The 18658-nt window shown below is 43.5% G+C and overlaps 1 protein-coding gene across 1 annotated transcript in view; it reads right to left on the minus strand.

Moving 5' to 3' along the window:
• dhx36 (DEAH (Asp-Glu-Ala-His) box polypeptide 36) overlaps window positions 1-18658 on the minus strand; it is an 81387-nt gene that overhangs the window by 22535 nt on the left and 40194 nt on the right. Inside the window, exons 11-15 of the mRNA XM_070883752.1 lie at window positions 17707-17812; window positions 16522-16609; window positions 14205-14260; window positions 12303-12367; window positions 5385-5528 (exon numbers count right to left, since the gene is read on the minus strand). Of these exons, the coding sequence (XP_070739853.1) occupies window positions 5385-5528; window positions 12303-12367; window positions 14205-14260; window positions 16522-16609; window positions 17707-17812 (459 nt within the window). The remainder of the gene's footprint in view (window positions 1-5384; window positions 5529-12302; window positions 12368-14204; window positions 14261-16521; window positions 16610-17706; window positions 17813-18658) is intronic.

The following is an 18658-nucleotide window of genomic DNA, read 5'->3' on the forward strand; positions in this document are numbered from 1 at the left end:
ACTTTAGCATAACTTGAACATTACATTTACAGATTGGGCTGGACATGTGTTCTTTTAGGTCCTCACCTCTGAACTTTAGCATAACTTGAACATTACATTTACAGATTGGGCTGGACATGTGTTCTTTTAGGTCCTCACCTCTGCAATATCTCTAAGAATATAAGAACATAAGACATAGGAGCAGGAGTAGGTCATATGGCCCCTCGAGCCTGCTTCATCATTCAATGGGATCATGGCTGATCATCGACATCAATTTCACTTTCCCGCCCGATCTTCATATCTCATGATTCCCCCTAGAGTCTAAAAATCTATCTATCTCAGCCTTGAATATACTCAGACTCAGCATCCACAGCAATTTGGGTAGAGTATTCCAAAGATTCACAACCCTAAGTGAAGAATTTCCTCAACTCGGTGTTAAATGGCCTACCAGTTATTCTGAGACTGTGACCCCCAGTTCTAGACAGCCCAGCCAAAGGAAACAACCTCTCAGCATCTATCCTGTCAATCCCCCTCAGAATCCTGCATATTTCAATGAGATTATCTCTCATTCTTATAAAATCCAGAGAGTATAGGCCCATTCTTCACAATCATAGGACATTCCTCTCATCCCAGGAATCAATCTAGTGAACCTTCGTTGCACCTCCTTCGAGGCAAGTATATCTTTCCTCAGATAAGGAGACCAAGACTGTGCACAGTACTCCATGTATGGGCTCACCAAGGCCCTGCACAACTTTAGCAAGACTTCCTTACTCATACTCCAACCCCCTTGAAATCAAGGCCAACATGCCATTTGCCTTCCTTATTGCTCGCTGTGCCTGCATGCTAGCTTTGTGTGCGTCTTGCACAAGGACATCTCTGCAGCCAGCTCTTTTAGAACCCTAGGATGTATGCCGTCAGGTCCAGGGGATTTGTTGGCTTTTAGTCCCATTAGTTTCTCTAGTACTTTTTCTATACTTGTGTTAATTACGTTACCCTCATTAGACCTTTGGTTCCCCGCCATTTTTCGTATGCTTTTTGTGTCTTCACAAAATATTTGTTTAACATTTCAACCTTTTCCTTACTCCCCATACTGTCTTAGCCTCTAAGGGACCGACATTTACTTTTTCTACTCTCTTCCTTTTTACATATTTGTAGAAGCTTTTACAATCTCTTGTTATATTTCTTGCTAGTTTTTTTCTCATATTCTGTTTTTCCCATCAATTTTTTGGTCATCCTTTTATGGTTTCTGAAACTCTCCCAATCCTCAGGCTTACTAATATACTTTGCAACATTATAAGCTTCTTCTTTCAATCTAATGCTATCCCAAACTTCTTTAGTTAGCCACGGATGGATCACTGATCCACCCTAAAGAAAAAAAGAGGGAGGTGCATCTCGAAGAGTGGGAAAGCCCACGTAAAATTACTTGCACGGTACCATAGCACTCATTCACACTGCTCACAAACAAGATGACCAATCTAGAGACACCAACAGGTTTTTCATGAGGAGTGAGAGTGTGTACTGCATGTAATAGTGCATTCACGCGACAAGCACAGCGTCGGTACGAAGTGGGTTTGGCTTCACAAAGATGCAAACATTGTGTAGTGTATAACAGGTGTTAAGGCCTGAATCAACATTGCTCCAGTGTCAGGTCAGGCTCGAGACTCCGGATTCGGGCTGCGTTTACACTTTGTCACCAATGCCACGGTTGTAGTGTGAATGCAGGCGCTCAACATTTAGACTGCCCAGACGGTGGAAACTCTGTAAGCAGCTCAATACAAATTGTTTTTGGGGATAAAGCTTTTATTCACTTGAGTGTTGAATCTTTTTCCCTACAGTACATATAGTACACGGTGGAATTGAACATGTTAGAAAGCAGCTTGTGTGTGTTGCAAGAGGAAAAGGAAGAAAAATAAACTTTCAGATGGTCAAATGACAGTGATTCATCATTTTAAAAAGGGCTTCAAATTAAAAAGGAAAGCATCTGTACTATGTAATAGAAATAACATACAGCAATATGAATCTCAGATAACTTCCCATCAATGCTTAACTGATATATTAAATGCTAATGCACTGTGACATAATAGTGAACACAGCTACATATCAGTGGCCATTATCTTATCAATTAAAACAGTAAGCTCCAATTTCCTTGCGTGGACAATGTGCCCGTTAAGGAAATCTTATAAACCTTCTAATTATATTACCATCTGGGCCCATCCAATTAACTTGTAATATATAACTGCTCTAGTACTACCTGAAAGTAGACAACCTTTTTAGATTCATAGAAATTCATAGCACAGATGGAGACCATTCGGCCCATTGTGTCTGCTTTGGCCAAAAAAGAGCTATCCAGCCTAATCCCACTTTCCAGCTCTTGGTCCGTAACCTTGTAGGTCACAGCATTTCAAGTGCACATCCAAGTACTTTTAAAATGTGGTGAGGGTATCTGCCTCCACCACCCTTTCAGGCAGTGAGTTCCAGAACCCCACTACCCTCTGGGTGGAAAAAGTTCTCAACTTCCCTCTAACCCTTCTACCAATTACCTTAAATCTATGTCTGTTGTTAAGGAAAATAGGTCCTTCCTATCCATTCGACCTAGGCCCTACATAATTATACACCTCAATTAAGTGTCCCCTCAGCCTCCTCTGTTCCAAAGAAAACAATCCCAGCTTATCCAATCTTTGATCATAGCTAAAATTCTCCAGTCCTGACAACATCCTCGTAAATCTCCTCTGTATCCTCTCTACTGTAATCACATCTTTCCTGAAATGTGCTGACCAGAACTGTACGCAGTACTCTAGCTGTGCCCTAACTAGTGTTTTATACAGTTCTAGCATAACCTCTATGCTCTTATATTCTATGTCTCAGTAAATAAAGGAAAGCATCCCGTATGCGTTCTTAACTGCCTTATTTACCTGCCCTGCTACCTTCAGGGATTTGTGGACATGCACTCCAAGGTCCCTCTATTCCTCAGTGTCCTACCATTTATTGTGTATTCCTTTGCCTTGTTAGCCCTCCCCAAATGCATTACCTCATTTCTCTGGATTGAATTCCATTTGCCACTTTTCTGCCCACCTGACCAGTCTATTGATATCTTCCTGCAGTCGACAGCTATGTCCCTCACTATCAAACACACGGCCAATTTTTGTATCATCTGCAAACTTTTTAATCATGCCCCCTACATTGATGTCTAAATCATTGATATATATCACAAAAAGTAAGGGATCTAGTACCGAGCTTGGGCAGGGGAGGGGAATCGAAAAAGGGTTTGAGGGTAAATGGTGAAAGGTTGCTTGCAGACTGTAAGAAGGTGGTATAGACTCAGAATTTTCACTAGAAGATGATGCAATTTAGAAGATGCCCCCCCCCGCCACCCAATAAGGTTATTAGAAGATACATACAAAATTCTTAGAGGGCTTGACAGGGTAGATGCAGGGAGGATGTTTCCCCTGGCTGTGGAGTCTAGAAGCAGGGGTCACAGTCTCAGAATAAGGGGTCGGCCATTTAGAACTGAGATGAGGAGAAACGTCTTCACTCAAAGTGGTGAATCTTTAGAATTCTCTTCCCCAGAGGGCTATGGGGGCTCAGTCATTGAATATATTCAAGACAGAGATCGGTAGAATGTTGAATATTAAGGGAATCAAAGGATATGGAGATTGTGCGGGAAAGTGGAGTTGAGGTAGAAGATCAGCCATGATCTTATTGACTGGCAGAGCAGGCTCGAGGGGCCGAATGGCCTACTGCTGCTCCTAATTTTTTTAAAAGATAGAAAGCTTCACCACCAGTGTCTATGGAGGCAAGGACTATGGCTTCATTTAAAAGGGAACTGGATAAATATTTGAAAACAGTAGCATAGTGGTTATGTTACTGGACTAGTAATCCAGGGGCCTGGACTGATGATCCAGAGACACAAGTTCAAATCCCACGACGCAGCTGGGGAATTTAAATTCAGTTAATTAAATAAATCTGGAATTTAAACAAAGCTAGTATCAGTAATGGTGACCGTGGAACTATGGATTGTTGTAAAAACCTATCTGCTTCTCGAATATATTTTAGGGAAGGAAATCTGCCATCCTTACCCGGTCTGGCCGATATGTGACTCCAGACCCACAGCAATGTGACTGACCCAACTGCTCTCTGGAATGGCCGAGCAAGCCACTCAGTTGTACACAACCGCTATAAAGAAGTATCACCACATGGACTGCAGCAGTTGAAGGCGGCGGCTCACAAACGCCTTCTCAAGGGCAAGTAGGGATGGGGAATAAATTCCAGCATTGCCAGTGACATAAGAACATAATAGGAGCAGGAGTAGGCCACCTGGCCCCTTGAGCCTGCTCTCCCATTTAATAAGATCATGGCTGATTTGATCATGGGCTCAGCTCCACTTCCCTGCCCACTCCCTATAACCTTTTATTCCCTTATCGCTCAAAAATCTCCACCTTAAATATATTCAATGACCCAGCCTCCACAGCTCTCTGGGACAGAGAATTCCACAGATTTACAACGCTCAGAAGAAATTCCTCCTCATCTCAGTTTTAAATGGGCGGCCCCTTATTCTGAGACTATGCCCCCTGGTTTTAGTTTCCCCTATGAGTGGAAATATCCTCTCTTCATCCACCTTGTCGCGCCCCCTCATTATCTTGTATGTTTCGATAAGATCACCTCTCATTCTTCTGAACTCCAATGTGTATAGGCCCAACCTACTCAACCTATCTTCATAAGTCAACCCCCTCTTCTCCAGAATCAACCTAGTGAACCTTCTCTGAAAAGCCTCCATTGCAAGTATATCCTTCTTTAAATACAGAGACCAAAACTGTACACAGTACTCTAGCTGTGGCCTCACCAATACCCTGTACAGTTGTAGCAGGGCTTCTCTGCTTTTATACTCCATCCCCCTTGCAATAACGGCTAACATTCCATTTGCCTTCCTGATTACTTGCTGTACCCGCATACTAACGTTTTGTGCTTCATGAACAAGGACCCCCAGGTCTCTCTGTATAGCAGCACTTTGCAATTTTTCTCCTTTTAAATGCAACACCCACATCCCATGAACAAATAGATTTTAAAAAAAGGAAGAGTACAAAAGGATATAGAGAAAGTGCAGGAAAGTAGGATTAAAGTAATCAGCTCCAGGCACGATGGGCTGAATGGCTTCAAATAGTATGATTCCATAAGACTTCGGGGTCACTAATTGCCCTCCTATGAAAGCTTAACAGACAAGCAGCATAACCTTGACTGACTAGAGCAATTTTATCTAAACCAGAAAAACTGGTTGTGACATTCATTTTCGGGCCAGTCCGTGACCAGTGACCTTTAATTCTGCAAATACCCACTGACTGCACGCTGTAGATAGCTTGCTGCTGTGCCATTTCATCCAACACAAGTTGACATACTGAAGCTGAATTTACCTGCCGGCTCGACCTTTCCGTTGCTTAGCATTGGCTTTGCTGACCCACTCTGCTGCCATTGTGCTGATATTGTTTTGGGTATCGAAGTGAGTCTCCTTTATCTTTCCCCCATCTATCACATGAACCACATCATCTATGGTGATGCTGAAAGAGAAACGTTTCCACTAGTTTAAAACCAACCTTTTTACAGTGTAACAATATTTTCCTACAAATTTGGGGTTAAAAATGCTCAACCTGGTTACCCTCCCCCAAAAAATAAATACAATTTGAATTGAATCTTATGAATAGAGGCCACTAACGCAAAAGCAAGGACATTATTTTGAATTTGACAAAACGTGCTTAGGACAGAATCGGAGCAATTGGAAGCATTTACTAGCAAAGGTATTAGAGCCATGGCAAGGTTACAGTGAAATGTCACTAGAATATCAGGAGCAAAACATCTAGTTGTGAAGAAAGGCTTGAAACTCTGGAGCTATTTTCACCGGAGCAAAGAATGTTAAGGGAGAGGGTTCTAAAAAAGGTTTCAGAGAATAAATAGTGAAAGGTTGCTTGCAGAATCTGTAAGTGGCATAGACTCAGAATTATCACTCGAAGATGGAAGTTTATACAGTGTGAAAAAAGCTATATCCACGTACTTCAAATCATCACAATAAATTGATTAATATATATATTTATATATTATCAGTACTTAAATAAAAGCAGAAGATACCGGGGATACACAGGAGGTCTGTTGAAGACTTGCTTTTGTCTGGTATCTTTTCACGTCTCTGATCTCTCAGTGCTTCACATGTTGGTTTATTTTCAAGTACAGGCAAAGAGCAGCCAGAGATAGAGAGGTGATGGACTAAACAAAAACAAAAGTACCCTTCATAACTATTTATTCTTAGTTTCAGTGGTCGTTGAAAGATATTAAAGGAATCAAGGGATATGGGGATAGCGCAGGAGAGCAGAGTTGAGGTCGAAGATCAGCCATGATCTCACTGAATGACGGAGCAGGCTCGAGGGGCTGATGGGCCTACTCCTGCTCCTAATTCTTATGTTCTTATATTAGGTAGGGAGTTCCAGGATTTTGACCAATATATGTCCAATTCGGAATGGTGTGTGATTTGGAGGGGAACATGGAGGTGATGGTGTTCCTATGTGCCGATTGCCCTTATTCTTCTCGGTGGGAGAAGTCACGCTTTTGGGAGGTGCTGCCGAAGAAGACTTATCTTCACAATGAAGAAAAGCTATTATTCTTTATGTTACAACAAAGTGTAAGATTTTTATGTTTCAACTTCAAGAGTACACTTTGCAAAGGGGGAGCTGGACAGCTGGATATCTGACGCTATCTGTACACATTTCGCAAGATGCAGTTAAACTCACTTTTTGAAATGTCTCCCAGTAACATTCAATGCAAAATACCAAGGGTAGAGATAGTGCCAGATCCAAGGATGAAATGTCTTATTGCATCTGATTTTTTTTTTTAAAAACCAAAAGGAGAATATTTTTTTACGCAGTGAGTTATGATGATCTGGAATGCGCTGGCTGAAAGAGTGATGGAAGCAGATTTAAAAGTAAATTGGATATATACTTGCAAAGGAAAAATTTGCAGGGCTATGGGGAAAGAGCGAGAAAGTGGGATTAATTGGAGCGCTCTTTCAAAGACTGTGATGGGCAAAATGGCCGCCTTCTGTGCTGTATGATTGATTCTATGAAGGAAACACATTAATGGAACATTTCACAGAAACTCATGTTGTACACTGTACTGATCAGCTAGTCTAGGATATGTTGTATTTCTGATCGATGATGATTCAGACAGCACAGAACTATAGCCTACAATAATGCAGGAAAAAAGGGCATATAGGCCCTATAGCGGTAATCTTATACACAGCAATTAGCACACACCCTGCCACAATGTAGTACAAAAAATTGTTTATTTGTAACCAAACCCATTATGTCAAGACTGGAGATTTATGCTTTGTATAAAAAGTATTGCAAAGCTTCGGAAAAGAACTGCCTACACACAGGAAAACCATGCCATCTCAAGCAGACAGTGAGAGAGATAATGGATGTGGATTTGAAAGAAAACATTTTAAGAACATAAGAAATAGGAGCAGGTGGAGGCCATATGTCCCCTCGAGCCTACTCCACCATTCAATAAGATCATGGCTGATCTGATCCTGGCCTCAACTCCACTTCCCCGCCCGCTCCCCATACCCTTGACCCCTTATCATTCAAAAATCTGTCTATCTCCACCTTAAATATATTCAAAGACCCAGCCTCCAAAGCTCTCTGGGGTAGAGAATTCCAAAGATTCATGACCCTCTGAGAGAAGAAATTCCTCCTCATCTCCGTTTTAAATGGGCGACCCCTTATTCTGAAACTATGTCCCCGAGTTCTAGATCCCCCCATGAGGGGAAACATTCTCGCTGCATTTTCCTGTCAAGCCCCCTCAGAATCTTATATGTTTCAATATCACCTAAATGCCAAGCAGTATAGACCCAACCTGCTCAACCTTTCTTCATCTGACAACCCCTTTATCTCAGGAATCAACCTCGTGAACCTTTTCTGAACTGCTTCCAATGCAAGTATATCCTTCCTTAAATGAGTGTTTCCAGCATTTATGGTATCTATTTTGGATTTGCAGCATCTGCAGTATTTTGCTTGTGTCCTCCATTATGGACTTATACTTAATATCCTGATGGGAGGGGAGTAACTGAAGCTTAAGAGCCAGATGTTGAGCGGGTTTTTGGGGTAAGATCAGAGAAGGCAACTGCTGGAAATGCAGTGGAGAGCCAGGCTACCTCACTGGCCTCTGCTGCCAATGTGAGGGTAGATGCTGAATACATCCTGCTCTATTTGGTCAGGAGTGTTCAAATGAAATCTTAATGATGGAAATAATGGCGTCTGACATAATTTCCATTGTTAATGTGTCAGTCTTGGCTCAGTGGTAACACTCCCACCTCCGAGTCAAAAGGTCGAGCACATAATCTAGGCTGACACTCCAGTGCAGTACTGAGGGAGTGCTGCACAGTCGGAGGTGCCGTCTTTCGGACGAGACGTTACACTGTGGCCCCATCTATCTGCTCAACTGGCTGCAAAAGATCCCATGACACTATTCAAAGAAGAGCTGGGAGTTTTACTGCTGTCCTGGCCAATATCTATCCTTCGATCAACATCACTAAAACAGATTATCTAGTCAATGATTTCATGGCTGTCTGTGGGAGCTTGCTGGGTGCAAATGTCTGTCGTATTTCCTACATCACAACAGTGACTACACTTCGAAAGACTTCAATGGCTGTAAAGCGCTTTGGGATGTCCTGAGAATGTGAAAGGCGCCGTAAAAATGCAAGCTCTTTCCTCAATGCTTTAGGAATGCTACCGAGTTCCTGCATTCAGCATCACCAAGACAGCAGAGGAGGATTTTAAATTTAAATGGCAGCATAACACGGCACTGCGTCAATCGGGCACACGAAGAAAGACATTTAAATTTTGTTTCGCCACCTTCAGCCGCTGCCTTCCCCCACATCCGAAGCGGGTGGTCCAGTGGGATGGAAGTGCTACCAAGGTCAAGGCAGAGAAAGACAGGTGGATGCAAAATCTTCATCGCCACTGAAAGCTGGAAATTTCACCCCGATTCCTGAAAATAATCCAGCGCAAACTCTGGGACATTAAAAATCCTGACTGGTACTATTCATAGAAACATAGAAACATAGAAAATAGGTGCAGGAGTAGGCCATTCGGCCCTTCTAGCCTGCACCGCCATTCAATGAGTTCATGGCTGAACATGCAACTTCAGTACCCCATTCCTGCTTTCTCACCATACCCCTTGATTCCCCTAGTAGTAAGGACTTCATCTAACTCCTTTTTGAATATATTTAGTGAATTGGCCTCAACAACTTTCTGTGGTAGAGAATTCCACAGGTTCACCACTTTCTGGGTGAAGAAATTCCTCCTCATCTCGGTCCTAAATGGCTTCCCCCTTATCCTTAGACTGTGTCCCCTGGTTCTGGACTTCCCCAACATTGGGAACATTCTTCCTGCATCTAACCTGTCTAACCCCGTCAGAATTTTAAACGTTTCTATGAGGTCCCCTCTCATTCTTCTGAACTCCAGTGAATACAAGCCCAGTTGATCCAGTCTTTCTTGATAGGTCAGTCCCGCCATCCCGGGAATCAGTCTGGTGAACCTTCGCTGCACTCCCTCAATAGCAAGAATGTCCTTCCTCAGGTTAGGAGACCAAAACTGTACACAATACTCCAGGTGTGGCCTCACCAAGGCCCTGTACAATTGTAGCAACACCTCCCTGCCCTTGTACTCAAATCCCCTCGCTATGAAGGCCAACATGCCATTTGCTTTCTTAACCGCCTGCTGTACCTGCATGCCAACCTTCAATGACTGATGTACCATGACACCCAGGTCTCTTTGCACCTGCCCTTTTCCTAATCTGTCACCATTCAGATAATAGTCTGTCTCTCTGTTTTTACCACCAAAGTGGATAACCTCACATTTATCCACATTATACTTCATCTGCCATGCATTTGCCCACTCACCTAACCTATCCAAATCGCTCTGCAGCCTCATAGAATCCTCCTTGCAGCTCACACTGCCACCCAACTTAGTGTCATCCGCAAATTTGGAGATACTACATTTAATCCCCTCGTCTAAATCATTAATGTACAGTGTAAACAGCTGGGGCCCCAGCACAGAACCTTGCGGTACCCCACTAGTCACTGCCTGCCATTCTGAAAAGTCCCCATTTACTCCTACTCTTTGCTTCCTGTCTGACAACCAGTTCTCAATCCATGTCAGCACACTACCCCCAATCCCATGTGCTTTAACTTTGCACATTAATGAGTCTAACTCATTTTATTCCTAGGATACTGGGAGATTGAACTAACTATCTTCTCTTCCACTGCCTCCTCTCCAAAAGCACCTCACGTTAGGCACGGTTCCACAGGCGCTCCAGTGTCATACTATCCTTTACGTGGGACTGTACTCAGTGAGCACCAGGAGGCTATTCGACTATGGCAGTCACCACAGCTCAACTGGTTTTTAATGTAGATAGCTGCCGTTCCAGTAGTGGTCACTGGATACCAAACCAGGAGTGGGAATTCTAACTTTAGCACGGAGATACGGAGACCTTCTAGTCTTGTGCAGCTTTCTTCTCTCTCTCACTTTGGTGACTCCAGATCACACATCAAATACCCACGCTGCTCTGAACCAACTACTAAAGGAGGAAGCGCAATTCAACCCCAGGCCAACTAACTTTACCTCCCGGTCCCTCTTTCCTTGTGTGGAACCGGCTGGCCACTACGGTACAGCGATTGAGAAGAAAAAATGCACAAAGGATAGGAATCTAAAATAAAAATGACAGAAACGCACAGATGAGTCAGTAGCGGAGAAAAGGTGTTTCCAATGTAAATGCTTTTAAATGGCTTAATGGCTGCTTCGAAAAGGCACGCAAAGCCATTTTATGTGAACATTTTAACTGGTGTGCTACCAGAGAAAATCAAGCCCACTAAGTCACTTAAGGTGCTGCTGTGCTATATTACAGGTCCAGGTCTATTGTAAGAGCACAGGCAGCAGACCTTGAGTGATGCTCGTAGGTCTGGGTCACACTCCGCATGGACCTTCCCCCTCCCATCAACAAAGCCCCAAGCATATCGAGAGCTTCAATTGTGGCTAGAGATTTCTGGTGGAGGTTTGGGGTTCTTGCCAGCATTAAAAATTTACATTTAGAATGTTCCTGGGAAACTTTGTTGAAACTGACTCTGATTTGTGTCAACACAGGACATGACATGTTATCAGAACAAATGGCTTTTTAAAATTCATTCATGAGATGAGAGCATTGCTGGCAAATCCAGCATTTATTACCCATCCTCAGCCTTTTTGAACTGCTGCAGTCCGTGTGGTGAAGGTGCTCCCACAGCGCTGTTAGGGAGGGAGTGCCAAGATTTTGACCCAGCGACAATCAAGGAACGGCGATATATTTCCAAGTCAGGATGGTGTGTGACTTGGAGGTGATGGTGTTCCCATGCACCTGCTGCCCTTGTCCTTCTAGGCGGTAGAGGTCGCGGGTTTGGAAGGTGCTGCCGAAGAAGTCTTGGCGAGTTGCTGCAGTGCATCTTGTAGATGGTACACAGTGCAGCTACGGTACGCTGGTGGTGGAGGGAGTGAATGTTTAAGGAGGTGGATGAGGTGCCAATCAAGTGGGCTGCTTTTTCCTGGATGGTGTCGAGTGTCTTGAGTGTTGTTGGAGCTGCACTCATCCAGGCAAGTGGGGAGTGTTCCATCACACTCCTGACTTGTGCCTTGTAGATGGTAAAAAGGCTTTGGGGAGACAGGAGGTGAATCACTCATCGCAGAAATACCCAGCTTCTGACACAGTCTTTATGTGGCTGGTCCAGCAGAGAGTATAATATCGTTTAAAAGTGAACCAGTTAAGAATTTAAAAAGGAAAAAAATAACAGGATATGGGGAAAGGGCAGAGAAAGAAGATTCCATCTGTTGAAGATCTAGCACCAGCAGCAGATGCAATTAGCCAAATGGCCTCATTCTATGCTGTATGCGATTATGAAGTGGGACTATAATTACTCCATAAAAACTCAAATCTAGCAACAAGCATACAAGTTCTTCATTGGCTGTAAAGTGCTTTGGGACGTCCGGTAGTCGTGAAAGGCGCTATATAAATGCAAGTCTTTCTTTTACTGAGAAAGATTAAAGAGCGAACTCCAGTAAATGCCACATACTGTAAACCTCATGAAAGGTCAGGCGGCAAAACCAAAAGCTTTGGAGCGCACATGGTGAAGGGGAGTTTGGGGAACTTGCCGGCAAACAGAACGTCTCATCACTTCAGCCTTCAAACAGAATTTCAAAACAGTCATTTGCAGAACAAGCCTCCCACTGTGAGTGCAACAACGCAAGTTCCATTACCTTGTCTCCGCAATGTTGGTCGCAATTACAATTTTGCGAACTCCTGGAGGCGGCCTCTTGAAAACCTGTGAATATAACCTTTCAAAATTATACCGAGTCCCCTGCATTTCTAACAGTCAAGCCATTACCCGTTGACAGCATATAATTTAAGCACAAAGTGGAGTGAGCAGAAATAGAATTCGCTGCTTCGGATGGTTCAATCATTTCTACTACTAATGCTTGAAGCTGAAGAGACGTACATTATCAGCCAGAAAATTACAGTCGTTGCCTTTGCCTGCAGCACAAAGTTTTGTTTGGTGACCGCCAAATATGTATTTTATTCACGTTAAGGCTGCGTACAATTTTCCCTCTTATTCAGAGCAATACTTATGCAGTTTTTGCCGAAGAGGTTTCTAACATAAAGAACTCGGGGCTTATACTTTGTAATTTACAAACCAGTGCAAACTCTGCGCCAATTATTAAAGGAGCACGGATACATTTTTCAGGGCGATTTAGTCCAACTGAAGCTTTAATTAAATCATTCTGTTCATTCCGCGAGCCTTCCCTCATTATTTATGTGGGCCAATGCAGTTATCTTGGAGAATTATCTTTTTATGTCTCACTGCTCTGTAGAAGAGAACCCTTTGGTTTCTTGTTGATTTGTATGTTAGACAAAGCATTTCTTGTGATCATTTCCCTGCACGTTAACAGGAAGGTGCAAACAGTTAACTCAGCATCCAATATTAACAGGAGCCATGAACCAATCTTCACTATCACTTCTAGACTTTTAGGCTTTCAATAAACAAAAGTAAATTCAATAAGCAGCACAAGAGGCCATGTCCCAATATTGTTTAGGAACGGACTGTACAGTCTGTACAGTGAAGCGAACACTGGCATTGAACATACTAGGGAAACAATTTTCTTTTATTTCAATCGGCCATTAACACCTAAAGGTCTGCATTTACGAACATGATCCCGGGCCACATTGAGCAAAATCCCTCCAATGAGCAGCAACCCTGCTTTGAGAGACCACTCTTCTCAGCGTCAAAAGTTGTCTTACGCGACAGGTTCCTCTTTATTTGACATGGATCTCCGCACAGCAACTAACTGCACCACAGCAACAATCGTTGATGGCCAGAATATGGAGGAGGACTTCTTTGAAGCAGGAGCAATTGCAGAGGGAATCCCACAAAGTCATACTGCACAGGAGCTTTGAGATGCACCGCTGAATTTATTTGGCAAAAGAAAAGAAAAGAAGAGAAATTTATTCCAATCTTGCAGCACAGGAGGCCGTTCGGCCTATCATAGCAGTGCCGGCTCTTTGAAGGAGAGATCCAATTAGTCCCACTCCCCTGCGAACAGTTTTGATGGAATAAATAAAGAGAAACTGTTCCCACTGGCAGGTGGGTCAGTAACCAGAAGATACAGATTTAATGCTAACTGGCAAAGGACTCAGAGTGCAATCGAGGTGATTTTTTTTCTGATGAAGTTGTGGTGATCTGGAATGCGCTGCCTGAAAGGGCGGTGGAAGCAGATTCAATAATAACTTTCAAAAGGGAATTGGGTAAATACATAAAGGGGTGAAAATGGTAGGGGAGTGGGACTGATTGGATCGCTCTTTCAAAGAGCTGGCATTGGTACAATGGGCCGAATGGCCTCCTTCTGTGCTATCAGATTCTAGATGTGCGAGGGCAATGGTTCAATGTTTGGTTAGGGCTGAGGAATTGAGGCTCCAGCCTATCTTGAACTGAGAACAGCAACAGCATGGTGGCTTTGCTTGGGAAACTAGTCACAGACGGACAAAAAAAAAGCAGTACATTACTAAAATAAATGGGTTCTTTTAAAATCTTGAAATAATCGCTTAAGCAGTGAGGAATTGCAGATATTATATAGGTTAGCAACATTTACTGTAATCTACCATACCTCTGTCTGATTCACCGAAGGCATAAGAGAGTGAAGAGGAATGATAATAAACCGATCTAGGGGAGGAATAAAATATCGCTGAATTAAAATGCAATTCTCCCAACAAGAGACCTAGGCATCTGGTCCAAAACATACACATTAGAACTATATCTTTGTAGCACCATTATATAACTGACCAATGTGAAACGGGAGTTTCACTCCATTTCTATGAGGAGCTCCAACATGGATTTTCCCGAAGTGTAACACCATTCGAGGATTATGTAGATTGTTGGTGCAGAGGAATAGGAGGAGACCATTCAGTCCCTCGAGCCTGTTCTGCCATTCAATAAGATCATAGCTGATCTGTATCCTAACTCCATCCACCTGCCTTGGCTCCATATCCCTTAATACCATGTTGTTCAATGCGTTTTACACAATGAAACTCTTCTGCGTCTATAAGGAAATGCATTTAACGAACTGAGTTTATTAACTCAGCCTCAGATCTTCAAGTTCCAGGGACAGATCAATCTTTAAATGAATACAATGGAAACAGCAGACGGATTACCTCTCTAGAAATAATGGGAGAGAAAGCTGTGCTCTTCTCACGATTACAAAACTGACAGAATTCAAGGAAACTGGATGTATTCTGTGTGATTATATTTCATCCAACCCTCTGGAGATAGGCTTCATTCTGTAAAGATACTAGATGGTCTGTTTTAGTCAGCAGTGCTGGTGAGATTTATAATCCCAATCACAGGGAAAGGGGAGCGTGGCTTTGTGATGAAACAACATCATTCACTTTTTCTTTCCTGATTCCCAAAAAAGCGCTATGACACGAGTTGTGTTTTCATCAAGGCGAGGGACTAGGGGAATGAATGAAATGAAATGAAACAAAATGAGGAATAAAAGGAAGGAAGGACGGACGGAAGGAAAGAAGGTAAGAAAGGAAGGAAGGAAGGAGAGAGCAAGGAAGTGGAGAGCAAGAGACAACGGGAAACACAGAGAGAAAGAGAGAAAAAGAGGGAGAGGGGGAGGGGGACACAAAGACAGAAAATGCAAGATAGAGCACGCGAGACGTGCACACAGAGATACAGACACAGAAGGCACACACAACGCGACACAAACACAATGCGACACATACACACATCACAACACACACCGGCAGAGAGAGTGAAGGCAGAGAGAGAGAGCGCGAGGGCAGAGACAGAGAGAGAGAGAACGAGAGCAGAAAGAGCGAGCAAGCGAGGGCAGAGAGAGAGAGAGAGAGAGAGAGAGAGCGAGGGCAGAGAGAGAGAGAGAGAGCGAGCGAGCGAGCGAGGGCGGGCGAACGCCAGCGAGGGCGGGGAGCGAGCGAGGGGCAGAGAGAGCGAGCGAGCGAGGGGCAGAGAGAGCGAGCGAGCGAGGGGCAGAGAGAGCGAGCGAGCGAGGGGCAGAGAGAGCGAGCGAGCGAAAGGCAGAGAGAGCGAGCGAGCGAGGGGCAGAGAGAGCGAGCGAGCGAGGGGCAGAGAGAGCGAGCGTGAGAGAAAGAAGAATAGGAGAAAGAGAAAAAAAGACTTGCATTTATATCGTGCCAGCTCAGGTTGTCCCAAAGCACTTTACAGTTAATTAAGTATTTAAGTGTAGTCAGTGGGATATCACATTTTCTGTTATGTGAATGTTTCAAGTAATGATTAGTGTTTCACAATGGAGTGCAGGCTGCTCCGGGACTGGATGCTGTCCGAAATCTCCCAAGGACGTGACGACACATGCGAGTCGAGCAGAATGAGATCACCCGCACTTCAGTCACATTCTGTTGTATTCACTGCCGCTAGAATTCACTTGCAGCACTGGACATTGCAAGGCCAAAGGTATACTACAGCCAAGTACCCAACTCCAGTATCAACTGTCTGCAATGTCAGACCCTCATCATAGTCCACAATGACCAGAGTCCGTTTGGCTCCCATTTGGAGTGAACACAGAGCTCCTACGGATAGTTGCTGCGACACACACACACAAATAACAGGAGAGAGCAGTGGGAGGATCTAGTGCTGCTAACATCGAAAACAATTCATTCAAAGTAGTAACGGTTTGAGAGATCTAATGAACCCCTCCCTCTGGGCAGTTTTTAAGTAGAGCTTCACACTGATCAGGAGTTATACTTCAGATGTTGCGAACCATCCCCTTAGAAGGGGTTCTTGCAATGTTTGTCTTTGGAGTGTCAGGCTCTTTTCTTAGATGCTCTTTTCCTGTTCATGTGCATCCAAATTGTCATTTCATTGGCAGAAAGAATTTAGGATATAATCTCACTTTAAAAATTAACCCCAGCCCATATCAGAAAATGGTATTGAAATACGGTTACCTGATTTGAACATGGTTTGTGCAGTTAGCAGGTCATTCAAGGTGCTGATATTGTCCCAGCCAGGAAGGAAGACTAATATAGCGCCATCCTGCAAAGTAAGTGGTAATTCAGATGAACATAAGAACATAATAGGAGCCTGCTCTTCAATTCAATAAGATCATGGCTGATCGTTGACCTCAACTCCACTTTCCCGTCCGATCCCCATATCCCTTGATTCCCCTTAGTGCCCAAAAGTCTAGCCATCTCAGCCTTGAGGATATTCAACTACTAAGCATCCACAGCCCTCTGGTGTACAGAATTCCAAAGATTCACAACCCTCCAAGTGAAGACATTTCTAATGTCAGTCCTAAATGGACAACCCCTTATCCTGAGATTATGTACCCTAGTTCTAAACTCTCCAGCCAGGGGAAACAGCCTCTCAGCATCTACCCGGTTAAATCCTCTCACAATCTTGTCTGTTTCAATGAGATCACCTCCCATTCTTCTAAACTCAAGGAAATAAATATAGGCTCAATCTACTCAAAATCGCTCCTCATAAGATAACACTCTCGTCCCATGAATCAATCCAGTGAACCTTCCAATGCACCCAAGTATATCCTTCCTTAGTTAGAGACTAAAACTGTGCACTGTACTCCAGGTGGTGACTCACCAAAGCCCTGTACAACTGCAGCAAGACTTCCTTACACTTGTACTCCAGCCCCTTGCAATAAAGGCCAACACACCATTTGCCTTCCTAATTGCTTGCTGTACCTGAATGTTAACTTTCTCTGTTTCATGTACAATGACACCCAAATCCCTCTGAACACTTAACATTTAATAGTTTCTCACCATATAAAAAGTATTCTGTTTTTTTATTCTTCCAACCAAATTGAACAACCTGTAGTCAGTATCGTTACAATAGTCACAAATAAAAACAGATGCTAAGAAAGGTTTTTTGCTAAACCAACATATTATATAGTGTGCATTAGGCTTGGAAACCCAGCACCTTTATCATGTAAGATCACTAGAAACAAAGTACGCTTGTGACATCAGAGAGAAAATAATTCAGTAACTCAAACACCTCACTGGTATATATTCATATCAACAGACCATTGAATTACTGCTCCTTGGAACCCCAAACAATAAATTGAGGGGATTAGGGTTCAAAATTAGTTTCATAAATTTGTTAATAAAATAAAAAATTACCTCCCCACGGAGAACAATGTGTCTTATGAGAGCTACGATCAGATTGAGGTCAATTTTATCATCATCGTGCAGAATTTCCAAGGTTTCGATTGTACTGTCGGAATACCTATGCGGGAACAGGAACAGTAAAGGAAGTCAAACAAGGCCATCAGTGCTCATGGCTCTTACATCATGCTCATTAAATATCAAAGTTATGCTTCTGAAATCCATTTTAATTTTGTGGCACAGGTTTAGATTTTTCGTAGATAACTGACCAATAACAAGGTCAGAGGATGGGCATTCTGCGGCGAGTGACGGAATACTCTCCACTTGCCTGGATGAGTGCAGCTCCAACAACACTCAAAAAGCTCGACACCATCCAGGACTTCTTTGGCAGCACCTCCCAAACCCGCGACCTCCACGACCTCGAAGGACAAGGGCAGCAGGCGCATGGGAGCACCATCACCTGCAAGTTCCCCTCCAAGTCACATGCCATCCTTCATCGTCGTTGAGTCAAAATCCTGGAACTCCCTACCAACATTCCTGCTACGTTGCGCGTGGTCTGGAGCTCCCACACAGGCTGCCAAACTGGCTTTAACAATGAAGAAATCGCCATTGCGCAAAAATTTGAATGGGCCACGCAGCCAGTTAAAGGCGCACAGAGGGAAGAATTGCCCCCTACCTAACAGCATTGTGGGAGCACCTTCACCTCACGGACTGCAGTGGTTCAAGAAGGTGGCTCACCACCATCTTCTCAAGGGCAATTAAGGACGGGCAATAAATGCTGGCCTTGCCAGTGACGCCCACATCCCATGAATGAAAAAAAAAATTCAGAAAAAACTTCAATATTCTCATACCACACACTGAATTAATAGATTAAATCATAAACTGGGGCACCAACCATCTTCCAGGTGGGTTTGGGGAACCAACTGAGCACCATTAAAAGGAAGGAATGCACAGAATTCAAAGCTAA

This window comes from Pristiophorus japonicus, chromosome 6, assembly GCF_044704955.1.
Source record: "Pristiophorus japonicus isolate sPriJap1 chromosome 6, sPriJap1.hap1, whole genome shotgun sequence".
Classification (NCBI taxonomy): domain Eukaryota; kingdom Metazoa; phylum Chordata; class Chondrichthyes; family Pristiophoridae; genus Pristiophorus; species Pristiophorus japonicus.